The sequence below is a fragment of the Hyperolius riggenbachi genome, chromosome 6 (assembly GCF_040937935.1).
Source record: "Hyperolius riggenbachi isolate aHypRig1 chromosome 6, aHypRig1.pri, whole genome shotgun sequence".
In the NCBI taxonomy this organism is placed as follows: domain Eukaryota; kingdom Metazoa; phylum Chordata; class Amphibia; order Anura; family Hyperoliidae; genus Hyperolius; species Hyperolius riggenbachi.
The window spans coordinates 309804502-309825571 of record NC_090651.1 but is presented as its reverse complement, the minus strand read 5'-3'; the positions used below and the strand labels follow the sequence as shown (position 1 = coordinate 309825571).

General features: G+C 42.5%; 1 protein-coding gene across 4 annotated transcripts in view; it reads left to right on the top strand.

Annotated features, from left to right (window-relative positions):
* Positions 1-21070, top strand: part of GRIN2D (glutamate ionotropic receptor NMDA type subunit 2D) — a 982184-nt gene that overhangs the window by 938526 nt on the left and 22588 nt on the right. For all 4 annotated transcript variants that reach the window (XM_068241305.1, XM_068241308.1, XM_068241304.1 and 1 more), the window contains one exon: positions 11307-11539. In XM_068241305.1, coding sequence (XP_068097406.1) covers positions 11307-11539 — 233 coding nt within the window. The remainder of the gene's footprint in view (positions 1-11306; positions 11540-21070) is intronic.

Genomic DNA, 21070 nt, shown 5'->3' with positions numbered 1-21070 from the left:
GTTTGGACAATATGCTCTGCTCAAAAGCTTCTGAGTTCTGTTTTTGATGTTTACATTTGGTTTCTGTCATTGCTTACCTAGTTAGCCTTAACTGTATCACTTGAGTTAGGCAAAAAATATCTAAAGCTAGGCATAAAAACATCCATCTTGATCCCCCTTTGTTCCCCCCACCCTAAAAAACAAAATTGAAGCTGGAGCTGCCACTGAGTCCAAGCCAGCCAGTCAGCCTTACACTGGCTTCAAAGCACTCCAATAACCGCAAAATAATACATGAACTACGAACTGAATGCAACTCTGAACATATTTTAAATGCAGGTTAACACTGTTCCATAAGATCTCATTCAAAATGTAAGCCCTGCAGTTAAGGTGCCTCCAAAGTGCTTCTGAAGTACAGCTGAAGCACAAAAATAAATGGCCATGTCCATGTAAGGTGATTTATGTGATATCAGGAAATCAAGGTAGCTGATGCACAGATAAAAAACAAGCTCTGCCAGGACTAGAAAAACATTTGTGTCTGCACTTTGGCCTTAATAAGGTGGCTGTAAAACATCTGGAGATGAGGTCCTTTCAGTCGACAAAGAGATAGGACCGGGAGTGGGAAGAGAAATTGCACATTGAGAAGGACAATATGCTTTTCCGTTTTCATTAGATGTCAGGAAACTCCTAACAAAGCATAAGGGTAGTTCCCCGGCATCCCTTCATATGTGTACACAGATCTGCTATTAGTGTTTAAAGCTGAACGGCAGATGTAACCAGTTTTCTTATTTGTCTAGGCAGCACATGTCTCAAGTCCATAGATTACAGCCCTATGAAAACAACAACAGACAAACCCTGTTAGTACATGAACAACATTAATGCTGCGTACACACTTGCGATAACTATCGTTTGCAAGGAACGATAGTTACCAGACGAACGATATTGGAAAGATTGGAATGCAACGATGGGATGCAGCGATCATCATACACATTTTAACGATCGTTCTCGCAGAAAAGAACGATCAGAAGGATATGTTGCGTACATATTTATATGAAATAAAAAAAAAACACTGACATGGAGTTACAATAGATACAAATATATGATTGTTAACTTGAGCACAAAGTTTAATTGAAATGAGCAATGTAACAATCTTTACGGCCGCGCTGCAAAGGAAGTACTGAAGCTGGGCAGAATTCAACGCAGGCGCATTGGCCCTTGTAACGATCGTTCTCGGCCGATGTCTGTACACACTATAGTTTTGTAACGATTGTCGGTAGATACGATCCGTCAGGTTGGATATTTCCATCTTCCCGATGTCGTTCTTTTGTCGTTCGTGTTAATGATCGTTTGGTAAAGTTCTTTCCCCGATTGTCTGCGGAACGATCGTTAATTAGCTGTTTCAAACGACCGTAGTCGCCAGTGTGTACGCAGCATAAATCTCAACTGCAGCTAATGAATTAAAATTCATTTTTGCGTAGGTTTAGAAAGAGAAAAAAGGGATTGAACTTCGTATCTATGTCACCTTTGGGAATTATTATTTGTCTTCTAGCCCAAGAGACAGGTGGTCAATGAACTAGAAAATTTGAAAATGTTTTAAGAATAACAGAGGGGACATGTGACATGATGAGATAGATATGTGTATGTACAGTGCCAAGCACAAAAATGACTATGCTGTGTTCCTTTTTTTCTTTCTCTGCCTGAAAGAGTTAAAAATCAGGTATGCAAGTGATAGTTTCTATCCCGGTTGGGACCGGGTCGGACTGGGTCAGACTATAGCATAACCTTCACTGATAACTAATTACAGCCATAAAATACTTTCCTGTCAGTAAATGGTTTCTTGGAACAGGAAAAGATAAAAAGGGTAAATTATTCATAGATTTGAGCTCTGGCATACTTCAATAAAGGTGTCCTTGAGCAGAGACAATGATACAGTAAAAACTTAAAAACTAGATTTAAATATAAAATAAAACTGTGGGCTATCTAAAAAAAAAAAATCATTTTTAGGAGGAGGGGGATAGATACAATTGTTTTCTCATCAGTTTACTTTCACCTCGGATGTCCTTCAAAACTGGCATTTACCAATGACAACAAAAAATAAACAAATACAAAAAAACACTTTTTTGTAGAATAGAGGCTCTTGGATGCGTACATTTTATTAAGATGCCTGTTTAAAACAGTGCAAGAATAGCGGTAGTAGAATATCAGTAAACTTACAGATATTCTACTACTTCATTCATATCCTCTATAATAAAACCTGTGTCCCTGCTTCACGCTGTCCCTGTGTAGCTTGGTCTGTGCTTTTTGCTACTGCGCATGTGCGCAGCACGGACCCAGCCTCACAGAGCCCAGGAGGACAGGGCCAGGGAGCCGGGGTAGGCGTGTGAGCGGGCGGCCAGGTGTGCGCGCGCCCACATGTGCAGGAGATGCACACATGCGCGGCTGGTGCGTGAGCAGCTGGCGAGCGCACACGCGAAGTAACATGCGGCGGCGGCGAGAAACAGACCCTAGAGCCCGTTTTTAAAAGGGCTTGGGTCTGTTAGTAGTAAAATTTTGGTAATATTTACTTATATTTTACTAATCTCTCCCTACTCTCACACAGAACCCTCCGCTGGTGGTGCCTAAACCCCCTGTTGGGGCATGACCTTAATTCCTTTGGTGGTGCCTTACTATAACCTCCCTTGGTGGGTGTCTAACCTTAACCCCCCCAGTGGGCAAGTAACCTTAAACCCCCCAGCCCTAACCTTGACCGCTGACATCCTATTTAAAAGGGCACTAGCTATGTGAACTGTAGCTTCAGTTCACATAGCGGGCAGCCCAGGCTCCCGCTCTTATAGCGGGTCCTTTTGTAAACAGGAGGCATCTTGCTCCCTTTTTAACTTCTCCATTTCGGATTTATCATGAGTATATCGAAAAGCTGATTATGGAAAATCACAAGTATACAAGTGCACTCTCCAAGGTATCTTAGTAGATGATTTTTTTCTTTTTTTGCTTCATGGCTTTGGAAGTTTCATGGCCACACCCAACAACAAAATACCTGCCCAGTGACATCTGTTCATCTGACTGTGGCCCCATGAATATTGGATGGTAATTGACAACTGTGCCAAAGGAAACTGGGCCATACAACCCTGTTTAGGATAATAAATCCATATAATTTAATATAATTTGATGTTTGTAAGTACAGCAATCCTTTAAATACTTTAAGCACATATTGCCAGCAGTCCCAGGCATTCTCAAGATTTTTAGTAGAACAGTACTTAACCTCCTTGCCGGTTATCCCGAGCTCAGCTCAGGGTAACCTGCGTAGGAGGATTTCTCAGGCCCCGCTGGGCTGATTTTAATTTTTTTTTCCCTACACGCAGCTAGCACTTTGCTAGCTGCGTGTGCTACGCGATCGCCGCTGCTACCCGCCGATTCGCCGCTACCGGCTGCCCTGAGCCGCCCCCCGCCCCCTAGACCCCTGCGCAGCCTGGCCAATCAGTGCCAGGCAGCGCTGAGGGGTGGATCGGGATTCCCTCTGATGTCCCGACGTCCATGACGTCGGTGACGTCATCCCGCCCCGTCGCCATGGCGACCGGGGAAGCCCAGCAGGAAATCCCGTTATGAATGGGATTTCCTGCTTACTCTGATCGCCGGAGGCGATCGGAGTGGGTGGGGGGATGCCGCTGCTCAGCGGCTATCATGTAGCGAGCCCTGGGCTCGCTACATGATTTAGAATTTATATTTTTTAAGTGCTGCGCTGCCCCCTTGCCGCGGGAATTGGACCGGCAAGGGGGTTAAAGGACTTCCTGGGTGAAAAAAACTATTTTTTACTCACCTGGGGCTTCTTAACAGCTGTCTCAGTCCCTTGCCGCAGCCCCGGTCCTCCTCCATGTCCCTGCTGGTCACCCGTAATGATGGCAACCTGCCGGTGGGGTCAGCTCTTCTGCGCCTACTATGCGCAGGAACAGTATGCGCCAGATGGCGTGGACGCACGGACAGAAGAGCTGACCCTGCCGGCAGGTTGGCATCATTGCGGGTGGCCAGCTGGAACATGGAGGAGGACCGGGGCTGCGGCAAGGGACTGAGACGGCTGTGAGGGGCCCCGGGTAAGTAAATAATAGATTTTCACCTCAGAAGTCCTCTAAAGGACTACTATTGTGAGCAAATGTAAAAAAATACAGTAAAATGCACAATATAATACTTTTTTTCCGGTGTTGCTGCCACTTACAGTACATAGGTAGTGAAAATCTGACAGATTTATCAGGTTTGGATCTGCTCATGAGGAATTTTCTTTTTTTTTTTTTTTATTAACAAAAGCATTTACTAAACTGCCGTTGCTCAGTCCAATTGCTAAAGTTGCACAATAAGTAAAGTAGCTTACTGATATATTTGTATAGATTTTTTCCAGGGAGTACTTTTGTAAAGCAGGTAAAAAGGGGGTCGGAGTTTCCCTGGTAAATACAGTGCCACCATAGGCGGCAATGCTAATAATTTACTCTCTTAGCTGTTATTTGGGTGTAGGGTGCCCAATAATATAGCGGGCTCAGGGCCACCCACTATGCAAACTTAGGCTTTGCGCCAGTCGTAATGTTAGGCGTGGGGGGTTAAGGATAGGCACCACCAGGAGGGATCAGTTAGTGTTAGGCATGGAGAGGGAGAGCTAGTGTTAGGATAAGGTAAAGATATAGTGGAATAACAGGAAAGATTACCAAAATATCACTATTAGAATTAACTAGTATAATATTGGTAATTTCACTGATATTCAATTAACAGCAATCTCCAGCGCCCTTTTTACCAGGGTTTTTTTCTTTTTACTTGTACGCTGCTTTTATAAAGAATAAAGTTGATACTGAGAAACTTCCACGAGGAGATGGAGTAGTCTAAAATCTTTCAGATGTCAGCTTTTTACTACATGGTGCAAGTGACAGCAACATGAAAAAAAGGTAATTTATAGTGCATTTTACTCTGGGAGACATGTACATTTTATAGGTAATTACATTTTACCGTATTTTTCGGAATATAAGACGCACTTTTTCTCCCCAAAAAATGGAGAGAAAAAGTCCCTACGTTTTATATTCCAAAGGCAGGAAATCCCTGACTTAAAAACACCCGCCGATACGAACTGCCAACCCGCTGCTACGTCGGGGACTCTCTGCCTTGTCCCCCTGTGTGGTCTGCCGGCCCCCGCATGTCTCCGCTCCCCCGGGTAACAATAACTGCAGAGCGACTCACCACCCTAGGGATTCCAGCGCTGGGTGGTTCTCTCCACCTCCATCTTGTCAGCGCTACCCCTGTAAAAGAATCGTTAGCGGCAGAGTGGCTCACCTTCCTCCAGCGGCGGCGATCTGCAGACATCTTGCGTACCGCATGGCTTCCCCTAGTGACGGCTCATGTTAATGAGTCATTGAGTCATGGGGAATGAATCATTGAATCATTAACATGAGCCGTCACTAGGGGGAGCTGCTCGGTACGCAAGATGTCTGTCTGCAGAACACCACCGCTGGAGGAAGGTGAGCCGCTCTACCGCTAACGATTCTTTTACAGGGGTAGCACTGTCAAGTTGGAGTTGGAGAGGACCACCCAGCACTGGAATCCATAGGGAGGTGAGTCGCTCTGCAGTTATCGTTACCCGGGGGAGTGGAGACATTGGGGGGGAGGGGGCTGGAGTGGAGACATGCAGGGAGGGGTCTGGAGCGGAGATATGGGGGGGAGAGGGCTGGAGCGGAGAAATGCGGGGGAGGGGGCTGGAGCGGAGACATGGGGGGCTGGGCGCTAGAGCGGACACAGAGAGAAGGACAACACGGGGGCTAAATGGGGCATCGACACACACACATAGGGGAGCAGGAGGGGACACAGACACACACAGGAGAGGACACAGGGACTGGAGGACCAGACAGATGGGCTGAAGGGGACACACACACAGGACAGGAGGGGACACATGGGGTCGGAAGGACCACACGGGGGGGAAGAAGTGGACACAGGGGGACTGGAGGACCACACAAGGGGCCAGAAGGGGACACATAGTGAATATAGGAGGACAATGGGGGAGGACATGTACAAGACATGTACAAGGCGCTCCTAGAACATGGACACACAAGGTTTAATATATATATATATATATATATTGATTTTTGCCATCTAAACCTAAGTGTGTCTTATATTCTGGAGTGTCACATATATATATATCCTCCAGAATATAAGACACACTTAGGTTTAGAGGGCAAAAATCAGGGAGAAAAAAAAAAAATATATATATATATAATATATATATATATATATATATATAATATTTTTTTTTTCCCCTGATTTTTGCCCTCTAAACCTAGGTGTGTCTTACATTCTGGAGTGTCTTATATTCTTAAAAATACAGTACATTTCTTCTCAATAGTGCTTCTTTAAAATTGGATTTAAATAGTGTAAAAGTATCTGATCTCTGCAGTCTGAAAAAAAAAACTAAAAGGAGGGCCCCTTAATTCTGGGATTTGGGTTGGAATATTGACAAGTATCATTTCAAATACAACATATCACATTAAAACATGTGCAATATTAATTATACGTTTCTGGTATCTCCTCTAGTGCAATGCAGAAAATGACATATTTTGCACAGAATACTGAACCAAGCTGATTTTCATTTTACTTAAGGAAAAGGCTGAGTTACGAGAAGTTCATTAATATTCAACAGGCCTAGTGAGGGTATTTTGTTTGTGATAGCTATTTTGCACATAATTCTCTACACTCCATCCAATAATCTCTTATCACGTGTATAAACCACTTGAAAAATACCAGTATAATTTGCTTAAAATACAATCAGCCTTTTTATGTTAATTAGAAAAATAGCACAATCACTTGCTATTAGCATGGCTGGAAATGAGCTGATTTAAATAAATAATGCATGATTATAGCATGTCTTAGTATTCCAGTATGTCTTATACAGTACAGCTCAGTATCGGAGTGATGGGATATTACTGGCTTCCTAGGTGTACAAATAAATCCTAATGGTGAAAGTGTTGGGTGCAGAACATAATCAGGAATTGGTATTCTTACAGCTCTATTTCCCCAAAACATTTGGGACTCTGTTTAACCTCCCCGGCTTTTAACCTCTTGAGCGTTACGCCGCTCAGGAGGTTTTGCCAGTTTGTGTCTCCAAAGTTAATTAATGCAATCAAATGGCTGTAAAACTTTTAGCTAGCACTAGGCTAGTACAAGTGTCCGGCACCCCCCCCCCCCCCAATCCCCGCTGATCCCCCGTTATACTTTACCCAGTCTGGATCCAGCGATCACCGCAACCTCCCCGCACAGCTCCGGTCTTCACTATGGGGATGATCGCACATGACATCATGCGAAAAAAACAATTCCTCCTATAGAGAGACTGAAGCTGTGCGGGTGGGCTGCGCGAACGTTGGATCCAGGCTTGGTAATGTATTAACAGGGGGGATCGGGGGCAATCGGGGGGAGCTGGACACTTGTACTAGCTAGCCTAGTGGTAGCTAAATGTTTTACAGCTATTTGATCGCATTAATTATACAGGTACACCTGGGGCCAGCAAGCGGTATGCCCGACACAGTGTCAGGCATACAGCTAAGGAGGTTAATTTCCCTGCAATTTTTGGACCAAAAATGGTACAATTTTTGAAAGCATTTCATTATATTGTAAGCATTGCGTACAATATAAAAAACACTTTTTTTAAATGTATATTACAATTTTTACTTTGTGCTTACTTTATTATTTGCTGCAATGGGCCTTTTTATTCTTTTTTATTTTTTTACACTTAGAATTTTTTTTATATTGGATCCAGTACAGATGTTTGTATTGAATCCAATACAAAAAAATTGGTACTTGATGGGATGATGCTGCGAGCACCCAACACCAGGGGGCACATGCAGTGCCATCAGAGGGACACGTGATGTGATTACCGGGGGACAGATAGTAGATGAAGAAGGAAGGAGAGGAGATCACCACCGGAGCTCGCAGCTAAGAATTTGGAAATCCACTTGCTGGGAAACTGCGAGGCATCCCACATGCCAGCGATGCAGAAGGTGAGTAATAGCAATTACTGGACAAGCCTTATTGATTGTAGGTTTTTTTTAGGATGAGTCAGGCTTATCCAGGCCCGGATTTACATCACAGAAGCATATATAGGCACAAATATCCTGGCACCCTAGACTTCACCATCCATGAACCCTCAAACCCCCCACCAAACTGCATTACAAATGTGCTAGCTGACCCCGCCATAACTTCTACCTTACCTCTCTGCCCCGTGTAGGTAGCCACAGGTGTCCCTTAATACTGAGTGGATCTCTGGCTACCTAATACTAAGTAACTGGAGGTGCCCCCAACAGTAGGGAGATCTGGTGAGTGGAATGCCAAGACCTGGGAGAGTATCCTCTCATTTACACTCCACTTGGGACTATGCATAGGTAAGGCAGGAGGGAGACAATTGAGGAGGGGAGTATTATTTACAAGGAGATACATATGGCAGCTTCCATAGGTCTCAAACCTTGGGTTCCTTTTAACATATTCTGTACATACTGTATGTAAACTAAGGGGTCCATCTTAAGTAGTTTGGTTTAATGTATTTCTTTTCTGCTTGCTATAGGATCCTTTATGCTTAGCTGTTTCACAATGCACAATGGCCCATATGCAATTAAACTTTTCTCCTGAGTTTTCCCCTAGGTGATATTTTCATACTTACCAGCAGCAAGCAAGAAAATAGTCAAAATAATTTTGATAGTACTTTTTCACCTACATTTTGATACTTTTTCAATTACAAAATGCTGAAAAGTTGTTTTAAAATGAACTTGAAAAATTATCTCCTTGAGAATACTCAGGAGAAAAAGTGAATTGCATATGGTCCAATATGTTTTCAGTAGTTGACAAGTGTGGAAAGCGGGCAGGCCATTTTTTTTACTGCAGAAGAAAGCTGTTGTAATATGTGCAGTATAGGGTTTGGTACTCTCTTGATAAAATACGCAAGGTCTTCCCTGAAAAAGGTGATATTGTTTGGATGACAGCATATGTTGCGCCATCATTCAGCACTAATGTTGCCTTCCCAGATGTGCAGTCTACCTATGCCATGTGCAATAATGCACTCCCATACCATCTCAAGTGCTGGATTTGAACTGTACATTAAAAACAAGGCAAATGATCCATCTTTTCTTTAGCCTGAATACAATGTCAGTTATTTTAAAAAGAATGTAACATTTTGCTACATCAACTTGATTTTGCTTGAATTTATCATAATAAACTTGAGCTCAGAGTAGGTGGCTGTGTTTTTAGATCATGTTTATGTATTTTTCTTTCTTTGCATGGTAAAGTCTTATTTAAATTTGTGGGTGCGGCAACAAACTTTGTTCATAGACTATCAGAATCACAGTCTTGATAATTTAGGGAATGTCATATTATATTTAAATCGGTGCATTATTTGACATTTTTCAGAATGATGTACCTTTTCCAACTTAAAGAAACACTGAAGTCTCATAAAATACAGCTTTTTATTGCAAAAAGCTTCTAAACATGATTGCCCTAACTAAAACGCTGCATCCCCGCAGCTGAAATCTAACTAAATCCCCCCAAACTCCCCTTGCAAAATTCACCACTTTCTTGGTCGTGGATTTTGCTGACCTGTGTGCTTCCGTGAGAGGCAGAGCTTTCAGCTGCAGCTCTGCCTCTACACGTATCTATCAGCGTGTATCTCCATTCTCCCCCGCCCCTCTCAGTGAAGGAAGACTGAGAGGGGCTTGGGAGAATGGAGATACGCGCTGATAGACGCATGTAGAGGCAGAGCTGCAGCTGAAAGCTCTGCCTCTCACGGAAGCATCCCTGCAGTGTGGCTGGGGGATTTAGTTAGATTTCAGTGGCGGGGATGCAGCGTTTTAGTTAGGGCAATAATGTAATCTTGAACAGGTTTTTGCAATAAAAACCTGAATTTACGGAGACTTCAGAGTCTCTTTAAGTTGTCAAAGTCTCTGCCTCTTAAAAAAAAATGTATACCTATATATGCTACTGACCTGTTGCCAATTAACCTTATTAGCTATAATAGTTTCTACCAGGAGTTTTATTTTTAACATTACAAAACATTTTCATTTTTAGCATTACACAACCTTTCCATATTTTGTTTCAGGGGTGGGGGTGACACTCAGTTAAACACCAGCACATTTTTTTTTTAATGGAAGTAAACCAAAACACTTGTAGGAAACTCACATAAAGACAGACACTACAGTTGAATTCAAAGACCTCAGTGCTGCATGGTAAAAATGCTAGCCCCGTAAGGCCCGTACACATGCTGGATTGATGTCACCCAGCAGGGATTGGGACCCGATTCCTCAGGAGACATCACTGGGCCAAGGCTGTACAGATGTGAAGTACAGCTGATAACGGTTTCTGTTGTACTGTGAGGAGGAGAAGGAACAATGGAGCAGTGCAGGTATGATGTCACATGGCGGGCGGGGCATGCAACATGAACAAAGGTATCGGCCATCACTCGACCAAGTTCATCCGCCTGGTGAATTGATTCCTGGGTGGTGGTCAGGGGCTGCTGTACATATGCTGGATTATTGGTTGAGGCAGTTTTTATCAGTCACCTCAAGCTACTTTAATCTAGACTTTAATATAGCGTGCATACAGAGCTTTAGCCACTGTGTAGCGCTCTACGTGGCTTAACTATGTCATGATAAGATTTATATGAGTAATGAATTGGTGAACATTTTACAAAATTTTAGTGAGATTTCCAAACTACTGTATATTATGGGTTATAAGACTACTTTTTAACCCTGGAAAATCTTCTGAAAAGTCAGGGGTCGTCTTATACGCCAGGTGTCATTGATGCCGGGTGATATGCCTAACCTGTTACTGCCTCTCAGATCTCGCTGCTGAGGACTGTAGTGAAGCAGCGCAGGTGCACATGTGCGAGTTCTGAGAGACAAACAAGGAGGTAAATAGGATACAAGGGTGGGCCAGAAGGGTGAAAGAGGCATGTTTTATGGGCAAAACACTATCTATTCTTCTATACCTATCTGATAATGATAAACAGGGAGAGCCGACTAATCCGCTTAGGGAGAGGGAGAGCTGAGCAATCTAACCAGTCACTTACCTATATACGGTTATATACTGGGGACCACATACACTACAGCACCAGTCTCTGCTCATACATAGCACCAGTATATGATGTTTTTTTTTAATTTTTATTTGGTGTGCACTGGATGAGGGGTAGTTTTTTATGGTGAGTATATCTCAAACTCCATATTTTAACTGGACAAGTTGGGGGGTTCGTCTTATATGCCCAGTCATTTTATATGCCAGAATATACATTATTTTTTCAGATTATTTAGAAAAACTGTATTTTGTTTCCACAGATGAGATTGAAATGCTGGAAAGACTATGGCTCTCAGGCATTTGCCACAACGACAAAATTGAGGTGATGAGCAGCAAACTAGACATTGACAACATGGCGGGCGTTTTCTACATGCTTCTTGTAGCAATGGGATTAAGTTTGCTGGTCTTCGCGTGGGAGCATCTGATATACTGGAAGCTGCGTCACTGCATGAGGCACTCTGGGAGGCTGGACTTCCTACTGGCATTTAGCAGGGTAAATATAGCATCAGTTCTTCTGCTTTGCTGGAATTGATACTTTTCATGTATGAACTTTTACTTGTAAAAAGTAGTAAAATGTTTCACTCTGTCCAGATAACTTAATCCATTTTAAAGGCTCAATCATTTTTACATATTGCAAGACTACAGTTTGTGAAATAAGAAGATACATATGTATATTTCTCCTGTAAATGTTTTTATTTATATATTTATGGTACTTGTTTTGTCTCCTCTTACTAAGCTCTACTGCATGTTTATCTCATTACTGTGGCTGGATGGTGTAATGGTTAAGGGCTCTGCCTCTGACACAGGAGACCAGGGTTCGAATCTCAGCGCTGCCTGTTCAGTAAGCCAGCACCTAATCAGTAGGAGACCTTTGGCAAGTCTCCCTAACACTGCTACTGCCTATAGAGCGCGCTTTTGTGGCTGCTGCTCTGGCGCTTTGAGTCCGCCAGGAGAAAAGCGCAATATAAATGTTATTTGTCTTGTCTTGTCTTGTCTTCTCTGATTGCCTTATCCATGCCTATGATGACTGTATAAGTATAAAATACTTCTAGGTCATAACCAAGCTATTTGCAATACTGCACTAGTGTGGAAATGCATGGAATGAGTAGAGAACACCCAGGGCCGGATTTACCATAAGGCACTGTAGGTACACGCCTACAGGCGTCTGATGATGGAAGGGTGGCTCACTCCCCTCCCAGACCGCCGCCCTCCCTCCTTCCTTATGCAGAGTCCTGATGAGTGTAAATGAGGTTACTCACCCTGCTCTCGGCATTCAGGTGCACCTCTAGATTCTTAATACTGAGGTTCCTCTAGCTACCTGATAATTGGGGGCACCTCTAGCTACTTAGTATTAGGTAGTGAAATGAACCCTAAATATTAAAGGGAACCTGTAGCTTCGTATGATAGGTAAGGGAGAAGTGACAGCTTGCATTGCAGTTTGGTGGTTTGTAGGTTCATGGAGGGCAAAGTCTAAGATGCCAGGACATCTGTGCCTATAGGCTCCCGTGAGGTAAATCTGGGCCTGAGAACACCCATCAAAGTTAGACAACAATTAACAAGATCTCTTGAATGCAAATTTACAAAATGATACAGGTCACTGCACACTGGAACACTTCAGGCTCCTTTCACACTGGCACATTGCATTACCCTGTTTTACCGCAGGGTAACGCTACGCCAATGAAAGTCTATGGGGCATTTCATACCTGGCGCAATGTGATTTGATCCACTGGAAGTCATGAATTTGATGCACGGGCAACAGATCTTTGTTGGGCAATGTGGCGATGCAGGTTGTTTTTTAATTTTCAGTGTTCCCTTTGCGGGGCACACGTGTGGAAGTGTATTTTTTCATTACACTTACATGCAATTCATATTTCTGCCACTGTGAGCACGAGAGTCTTACTTCCTGCTTAGACTGTAGCCATATAGGAGATTACCGCGCATTGCCACTACAATGACCTGATTTGTAATATTGGGTGGTGTGTTTGTATGTGAAAGCTACTTAATGTTGTGTGGTGTCCCTCTGGATTAGACTATCATATTATATACATATTATTTTACTGTAGTGCATCGAACATTCCTACAGTATGTCTAATGTATAAGCCTGGCAAGTAGTCTTTCTTAAATGGAGCTCAGCAGTGGCAGTATCCATATTTCTCTCACACAGGTTTCTCTTAAACAAAATAGATCTCCATGAATCGGCCATTATACATCATTTTATTGATGTGATTTTTATCAACATTGCATATCTTTACGTTGCGTGATTTAGGAAGTGTCTAGTTCTATCAGTCAGGTAAAATATTTTGACCTTTAACTCGCACATTCCTGCATTTATATGCATTCCCTGGAGATCTATTATTACATCTTGTTCCTTACTATAGTCTCTAGTCCTCCATAAAATATTCACATAGCGGCCAATATTGATGTTGTTGATTTTTCATAGGTATTGCTTTATTTGTTTTGCTTGCAAAAGCAAGGTACAATATATATATATATATATATATATATATATATATATATATATATATATATATATATATATATATATATATATATATATATATATATGTATATATATATATATATATATATATATATATATAGTACACAACCTGGTATCAGTCTATAATGCATGAATCACTCAAGGTGGCAGAAGTAGTATGAAGTATTGTTTATCCATCTTTTTTTTTATTACACAAAGCTGAATATTTTTCTTGAATATGGCACACAACAACAAAAATTAACACATTTAAGGTTTTCTAATGGGGCTTTTTGTTTTCTGTTATTGTTGTGTATTAGGTTTGATTTTCTTATATTATTATGATCATAGGTAATAAGTGTGTGCTTAGCAGGATTACATTTATGTAGAATGAATAATAAATGCTTCACAAAACTTATTTCATGAAATATCTCTTCTTTTGTGTTTTTCCCTGAAATGACGTGTACAAGAGGAATCGGCGCAGGAGACTTGGGCACAGGATACAGCCTGTGTGGCTTATCCTGCTGCTGCACAAATTCCCATCCACGTTAAATACTATTCCCCCTCCAGGCCACCATGGATGGGGGGGGAATGAAATAATTCAGCTTCCAGCAATTGCTAGAGACCGAATTATAGTGTTTCATAAGTATCTTCAACTCCGTCTTCTGACGGCGCTGAAGTTACTCACTGCTGTGCCCAAGCCTCCTGGAATGAAAGTGTTCGTGAAACAACATCTCAGCTCACCCCAAAGCAAATGAATCACTCAAAATAAGTTATTTTTGATAAAATTTCAATTCTTTTTTTTTTTTTTTTTGCCTTATTTTTAGGATTGTTTTGTTAATTGGGTTCATAAAAGGATTTATATGGATAAGATGAAAAATATATAGGGAGAGATTATACCACAAGATAAGTTTTATGCATTAAGCTCCATATACACACTAGATCAGGGTTCAGGAACCTTTTCGTCTAAGAGAGCCATAAATGCCATATATTTTAAAATGTAATTCCATGAGAGCCATACAATATGTTTCAAACTGGGACAGTGCACATGCGCAGCAGAGAGCTCACGTCTCTGTTGCCATAGTGATGTGTATACAGTTGATCCACTCTGCAGTGGAAGTGTCAGACATGTCTTCAGCTTCTCTTGGGTTTTAGCAACATCAGCAATTTTCCCGAGAGCCAGACATGAGCAATACTGACTAACAGCTTGTACAATTAGCTAGCTGACTTGGGGATTGATTCACTTTGTAGGACGAGATCCAAGCACTTTGGCCCAGTAGGCTGCCTGTCAAGTGAAAGGCAACCTATTGGGCCAATCAAAGTGCGGGTATCTAGTCCTACAAAGTCACTGGACCTGACCGGGTCCAGGGTGGGACAATTGGAGCAGCCGTTCATTTTGGGGTAGCGCGAGTAAGTTAGTAGTCCATGCTACAGCAGTAGTGTGCACTACTTTGAAAAGAGGTGCTCTGCTTGCTATAACTGAATTGCTGTTGTTTATCCCCTGCTTATTGCCTGAAGAAGTGGGCTGTGCCCGCGAAACGCGTTGCATCTTTGGGGTATTTTCAATAAATGTGTATATCTATACATTTACAGTCCTTGGTGTCTGCTTTAACGGAGGCGAGTCCACCACTTCCTCCCAGCAATTTTTTAAAAATGTTATGTCCTTTTATCCTTCTGGCGCCTCTGTTCACCTACCAATATATTTGAGTCCACCCCAGGTGGAGGGGTGATCTACCCCCTTTCTTCCTATCTACAGAGAGCGACTTCTTAATCCTGAGTGAGGACAGGTCTAATCTCCTCACCTGCCTAATGAGTGGTTACCTAGGTGGTAACCCGTGTTTGTGAGTATTACCATCTCACTGTTTCATTTATCCAATCAATTTTGACATACTACACCATATTGGGCTCTCGATTTCTCTTCAACTTTACTACTTTGAAAATGTTACTTGCGCTGCCAAACTAAGCTACGCTTCTTGAGCAGTGTAGCTTAGTACATCAAGCCCTAACTGTGAGCTAGATGTAGCCATCAAAAAAGCCACATCTGGCTCCCGAGCCATAAGTTCCCTATCCCTGCACTAGATTAATCTTGGCTGAGGCGGCCAATAAAAACTGCCTCAAATGAAAATCATATGCGCTTCTAGTGTGAGTAAAGCGGCCATCTAACAATGATTCGGTATGCTGAATGCTTAATGACCCCTAAGCTGGTTCCTCATGCACCACTTGTCACACCCCTCCTGAGCAGCAGAGGTGTTGTTAGCCTCTGAGTTAATGACATATTTGTTTAGAAACTTGCCACAAACTGCCACCCCAGGGATTGATCCTAATCGCTACTGGGCAACAAAAATGTAAGGTCTGTATTTAGCTTCAGCTCAGGGGCTTATCTGTGTAATATAGCACCTATGGCAAATACTGAAATTGTGCCTGTAGATATCAGAATTAAGTAGCCATGTGCCTCCCAATTAAATAAATAGTCACATGATTCCAGATAAAAGAATCAAATATTTCCATGCCTCCAGATAAAAAAAATCAAGTAGTCACATGGCCCCCAGTAAAAATAGCCACACACCTCCAGATAAAATAATTAAGTAGTCAGCTGCCTCATAATAAACAAATGAAATAGCCAGGTGTGTCAAGATCGAATACTAAAATAGCCAAGTACGCACTATATACATAAATCAACCACTTAAGTACCAGCGGTCTCTGCCCCCTTAAGGACCAGAGGCCGCTGGTACAATACCGACGGATCGCCACGCACATCCGCCACAACCGCCGTCACAGCCGCAGGCCGGGATCCTCCTGACATAGACTCTGCCGTCTCTATGATGGCAGAGTCATGTGAGACGGTCAGGACCGTGTCTATCAATGTAAGCCAATGGGAGTGGCTTACATTGATAGACACGGCCAGGAGCCAATGAAATCGGCTCCTGACCGTCTCACATGGCTCTGCCGTCATAGAGACAGGCAGAGCCAGTGAGCTGCGGCGAGAGATGTCTGGTTTGAGCGGCGCGATCGGTGGGGAGCGACGGAAACGGCGGATGCGTGCTGCGGTCGGTGATTGAAATCTACGCCCTGCCAGCCAGGAACCCACCAAAACAGGGCGTAGATTTTAATCACCATGGTCCTAAAGTAGTTAAGTAGCCATGTTCCCCAGAAAACAAAATTAATCTGATCTGGGGTCTAAGTGACAGGGAGACATGGGGGCGCAACACAGGGGTAAGTATGGTGGCTCAGCACAGGGGCAGGCATGGCACCCATGGTGCTGTTGTGCCCATGGCATGAGCCATGCTTGCACCCATCTAGATCTGCCACGATTTGGTGCCCAAATGTAAAGAACTTCTTCAGTGTCTGGAAGCATATGACTTTTAGTTCTGAAATCAAGAAACTTATATATAAAGAGCTGCTCATCAGCTAACGGATTGTCAGTTCTTTCTTCACTACTTTTTAAAATGTGTTTGCCTCGTTAAGATTCAGTTATTTATAAAGGGACCTTCTGATTTCATACAGAGGAGATCACCACTATAATCCTTCACTTGAAAGGAGAAACTGATTAGCAGCCACACTTGTTAGTTTGCAGCTAAAGAAGCAGCAGAATACAGTCAGTTGGCCATCACTTTTACTGTAAACTGTTGCTTCTAAAAGCTCCGAAGGTGGAAAAAGTTGTGGATGGGTGTTTGGTTTGAACACCACTATTGTCCATCATAGCCTACAGCATTGTCGTCTTTGTAGGAGCCAAATTCTATCTCACTATTATAAAGGGAAGACAAGGCTGGCCGGTAAATATGTGAAAAGTTGACAGCTTTCTATAAGCAAGCCGATCATTTCCAGTAATCAGAACGTCTATAAAGATATGCAGGAGTGTAACTACAGATGTTCCAGTCCTTGCAGCAGCTGGAGGTCTAGGGACATGGAAGGTCCTATCTTCTTATATCCCCTCAAATGCAGGTTCCCCTCCAAAACTGGTGTTGTTATGATAATACTTATTGTGGGTAGAGGGTGCCATGGTGGCAGCACTGTTATCTGGGGATAATGGTGGCCAGACTTATTTTATGACCTATTGATGATGAATCCTCTGACCATGGATGGGGGCCACCACAGGGGAGGAAAAAAGTACAGTCCCCAGTTAATGAACATAATAGGGCCTGTAGGCTCGTTCTTGACCTGTATCCATTTTAAAGTCACCACCCTGTTCTTCCTCTGTCCTCTGTGGCTCCTTCTGCCCCCCCCCCCGCCCCTGTGTCATCATAAATCCCCTTTGTGCTGTCTTTATTCCCCCTGTGCTACCATTAAGTAGTTTCCCTATGCCACCATTATGTCCCCCTTTGCCAGCTTTATGCCCCCCGTGCCACCAATATGTACCCTGTGCTACCTTTAGTCCCCTTACTTGCTCCCCAGAGCTCTAACTTTAATGCATAGTACTGGCCCAGCTGGAAGCTGTGCTTTACTCGCCTCTCTACTGGAGTCCATCGCTGAAGTGTTCTTCACCGCTCATCTCTGCCCCTAGTACCACCAACATCTACTATGCTGCGATAGACAAGATCATTACTATGGGATCAGTAGTTCTTTCAGGTGTCAGGTGTTCATAAATCTGGGACTACCTGCAGTATGAACATGGAGGCTCTATCAAGGCTTTACTGTAGGGCCCTACGCTTTGTACTTACCATCCTGAATATGGGGATTAAAAAAGTTCCATTATATCTAGTGAACTTATTGCACTTTTCTGCCGAAGAGCGTTCAGACCGCTTTATAAATATTTCCCACAGCGTTTTGACCTAAAGAAAAAAATCACAGTGAAACTGTTTGGCTTTTATTTAATAATACAATGGTATTGACCAGAGGAACTGTGTGGAGTAATCTACATCAACCATCCAGCTTTCAGCAATTTAGCGAAAGCAAATTACGGAAACATGATTTGTGATTACTGCTGTTACTCTGTTTTCACCGTAGCACTTTACCTTAATAAAGGTACCGTTTTGTACGAGAAACTGAATAAAATTTATGTTGCAAAACACAATGTTCCATAAAAATAATGTTTACATTAATTTGATCAGCTACATTAATGCAGTTTTATTCATTTATTTTCCATTTAACCAGTATAAAGTCAATATGTCAGCATTTATTTCCTGCATTGTATTTAGATGTATGATGCACTGCTAAGGAGAGTGCATTGCAGAGTTCACTGTACTCCAAGGAGCTCACAGTTTATATTTCAAAGAACTTTATTAGCAGTAAACATAAATATAAACAACAATATGCTTTTAAATAGCAAATTATTTTAAAACAATACATATCATATGATTGCCATAACAGTTAGGCAATCAATAAAACATTGATCGACATAACAATTAATTATTATTTCCACAAGAATATATCAAGTAAAATATAAAATTGGACTAGTAAAGTTAAAACAAAGCTTATCACAAATTTGTTATAGTATAATAAAGACCTAAAGCATTCAATTCCTCTACCCATGGAGACCAAATGACTTTAAATTTTCCCATATTATCATTCAATATAGCGTTTATCTTCTCGCTTAACATTATGCTAGATGTTTGATAGGAGCTCACAGTTTAAAGTGAACCCGAAGTGAGAGTGATATGGAGGCAGCCATATTTGTTTCCTTTTAAACAATACCGGTTGACTAGCAGCCCTGCTGATCTATTTGGCTGCAGTAGTGTCTGAATAACACCAGAAACAAGCATGCAGAAAATCTTGTCAGTTCTGACCATATTGTCAGAAACAGCTGATCTGCTGCATGCTTGTTCAGGGTCTCTGGCTGAAAGTATTAGAGATGGAGGATCAGCAGGATAGCCAGGCAACTAGCATTGCTTAAAGGGCAGTGAAAATAAACAAAATCTGAACTTACCTGGGGCTTTCTCCAGCCCACCATAGGTTGGGAGGTCCCCCGACGTCCTCCCTGCTCCTCTCCCGGTCCCGCTGCAGAATCCACCAAATTTTTTCTAACTGTCACGCCGGCTGCCGTGATAACGATGAGCGTCGCCCCCCCCCCCCCATGTGTTTTTTTTTATAAATATTTATTTATTTATTTTAATAACATTTTGTACTATTTCTTTTTTATTTTATTATCCCCCCTCCCTCCCCCCGCCAGCCAATCAGTGTGATCGGCTGTCATAAGCTTCAGCCTATGACAGCAGATCACTTACATAGCAACAGAGGGGACAGCCGTATCACACGGCTGTCCCCAGTACAGCGCTGCCTTAGATCACCGTCTAAAAGTCTCCCAAGCGGTGATCAACGCTTGGAGATTATAGGCAGAGTGGAGCTCCGCCTACCAAGCAGGAGATGCGCTGCAGCCTACGCGCGATCTCTTGCAGTAGCCGGCCCCAGGAAATGACGCCAATTGGCGTTAGGTGGTCCTGGGGCTGCCGCCGCAGTCACGCCTATTGGCGTGATGTGGTCTTTAGGTAGTTTAGGATAATTAAATCAATTCCATTAACTCAACTTAAAATGTATTACCAGAGCATGTGTATGTGTGTGTGTATGTGTGTGTGTGTGCACGCGCATGTGTTAGAGATGGCTCGAACCTCTGATTTTAGGTTCGCGAACCTCGAACGCGGACTTTCACAAAAGTTCAGTTCGTGCGAACTTTTGCAAACCGCAATAGACTTCAATAGGGAGGCAAACTTTGAAAACTAGAAACATTTATGCTGGCCACAAAAGTGTTGGAAAAGATGTTTCAAGGGGTCTAACGCCTGAGTTTTTTCAGTGACTACAAGAAGGAAAAAAGAATTTCAAAAAGACCTTATAGTTTTTGAGAAAATCGATTTTAAAATTGTCTTTCTGACCATGTGAAAATTAAATGCCCGCCAACTTTAGTGGTTAATAGCAAAGCCCCCTTAAAAGCTCTTGCTGTCTCTCCCCACCTGCCTTCACCTGTCACCCTCACCTAGGCTGGCACCCGGTGCACCCATGGGTGCACCAGGTGCCGGCCTAGGTGTGGGTGAGAGGTGAGGAGGCGGGGGGGACAGCGGGAGCCGGCAGCTATGTGTCCCATAGGATGCATTCTCTGCTATGTGGGGGGCAGAGGAGATCTTCAATCCACAGTTTTTCATCTACTATTTGGTAGTTTTTAAGTTGAAAAAATATGTTAAAAATAAGTTAAAAAAACTTGGAGAAAACTCAGGAGAAAAAAATGAAATTGCACATAGGCCTTAGTCCCCCTTCTACCATTCTCCCACTTGCTAGGCATACGCATTAGAGGAATCTACATTAAGATGGCCACACACCATACAATTTTTAAAAATTTATTTTCAATTCAAGAATCATAATCCGTTTTTTCTGATTGATTGTAACATTTCAAAAATCAGACCGATGTGCCATACAGGTATGTTCATTTTTTAGCCAATTAGTGTATGAAAAAAATGATTGAAACCTCTGAAAAAATAGCTTGGGTCTATACATTAACAATGTACAATGTTGACAATGTACCCTACACCATTCAATTTCCATAAAAATTATCAGAAAAATCTATTACTCCCGATTGACTATGGACAAAATGGGAAATTTGATCAGATTTCTTGGACTAATTAA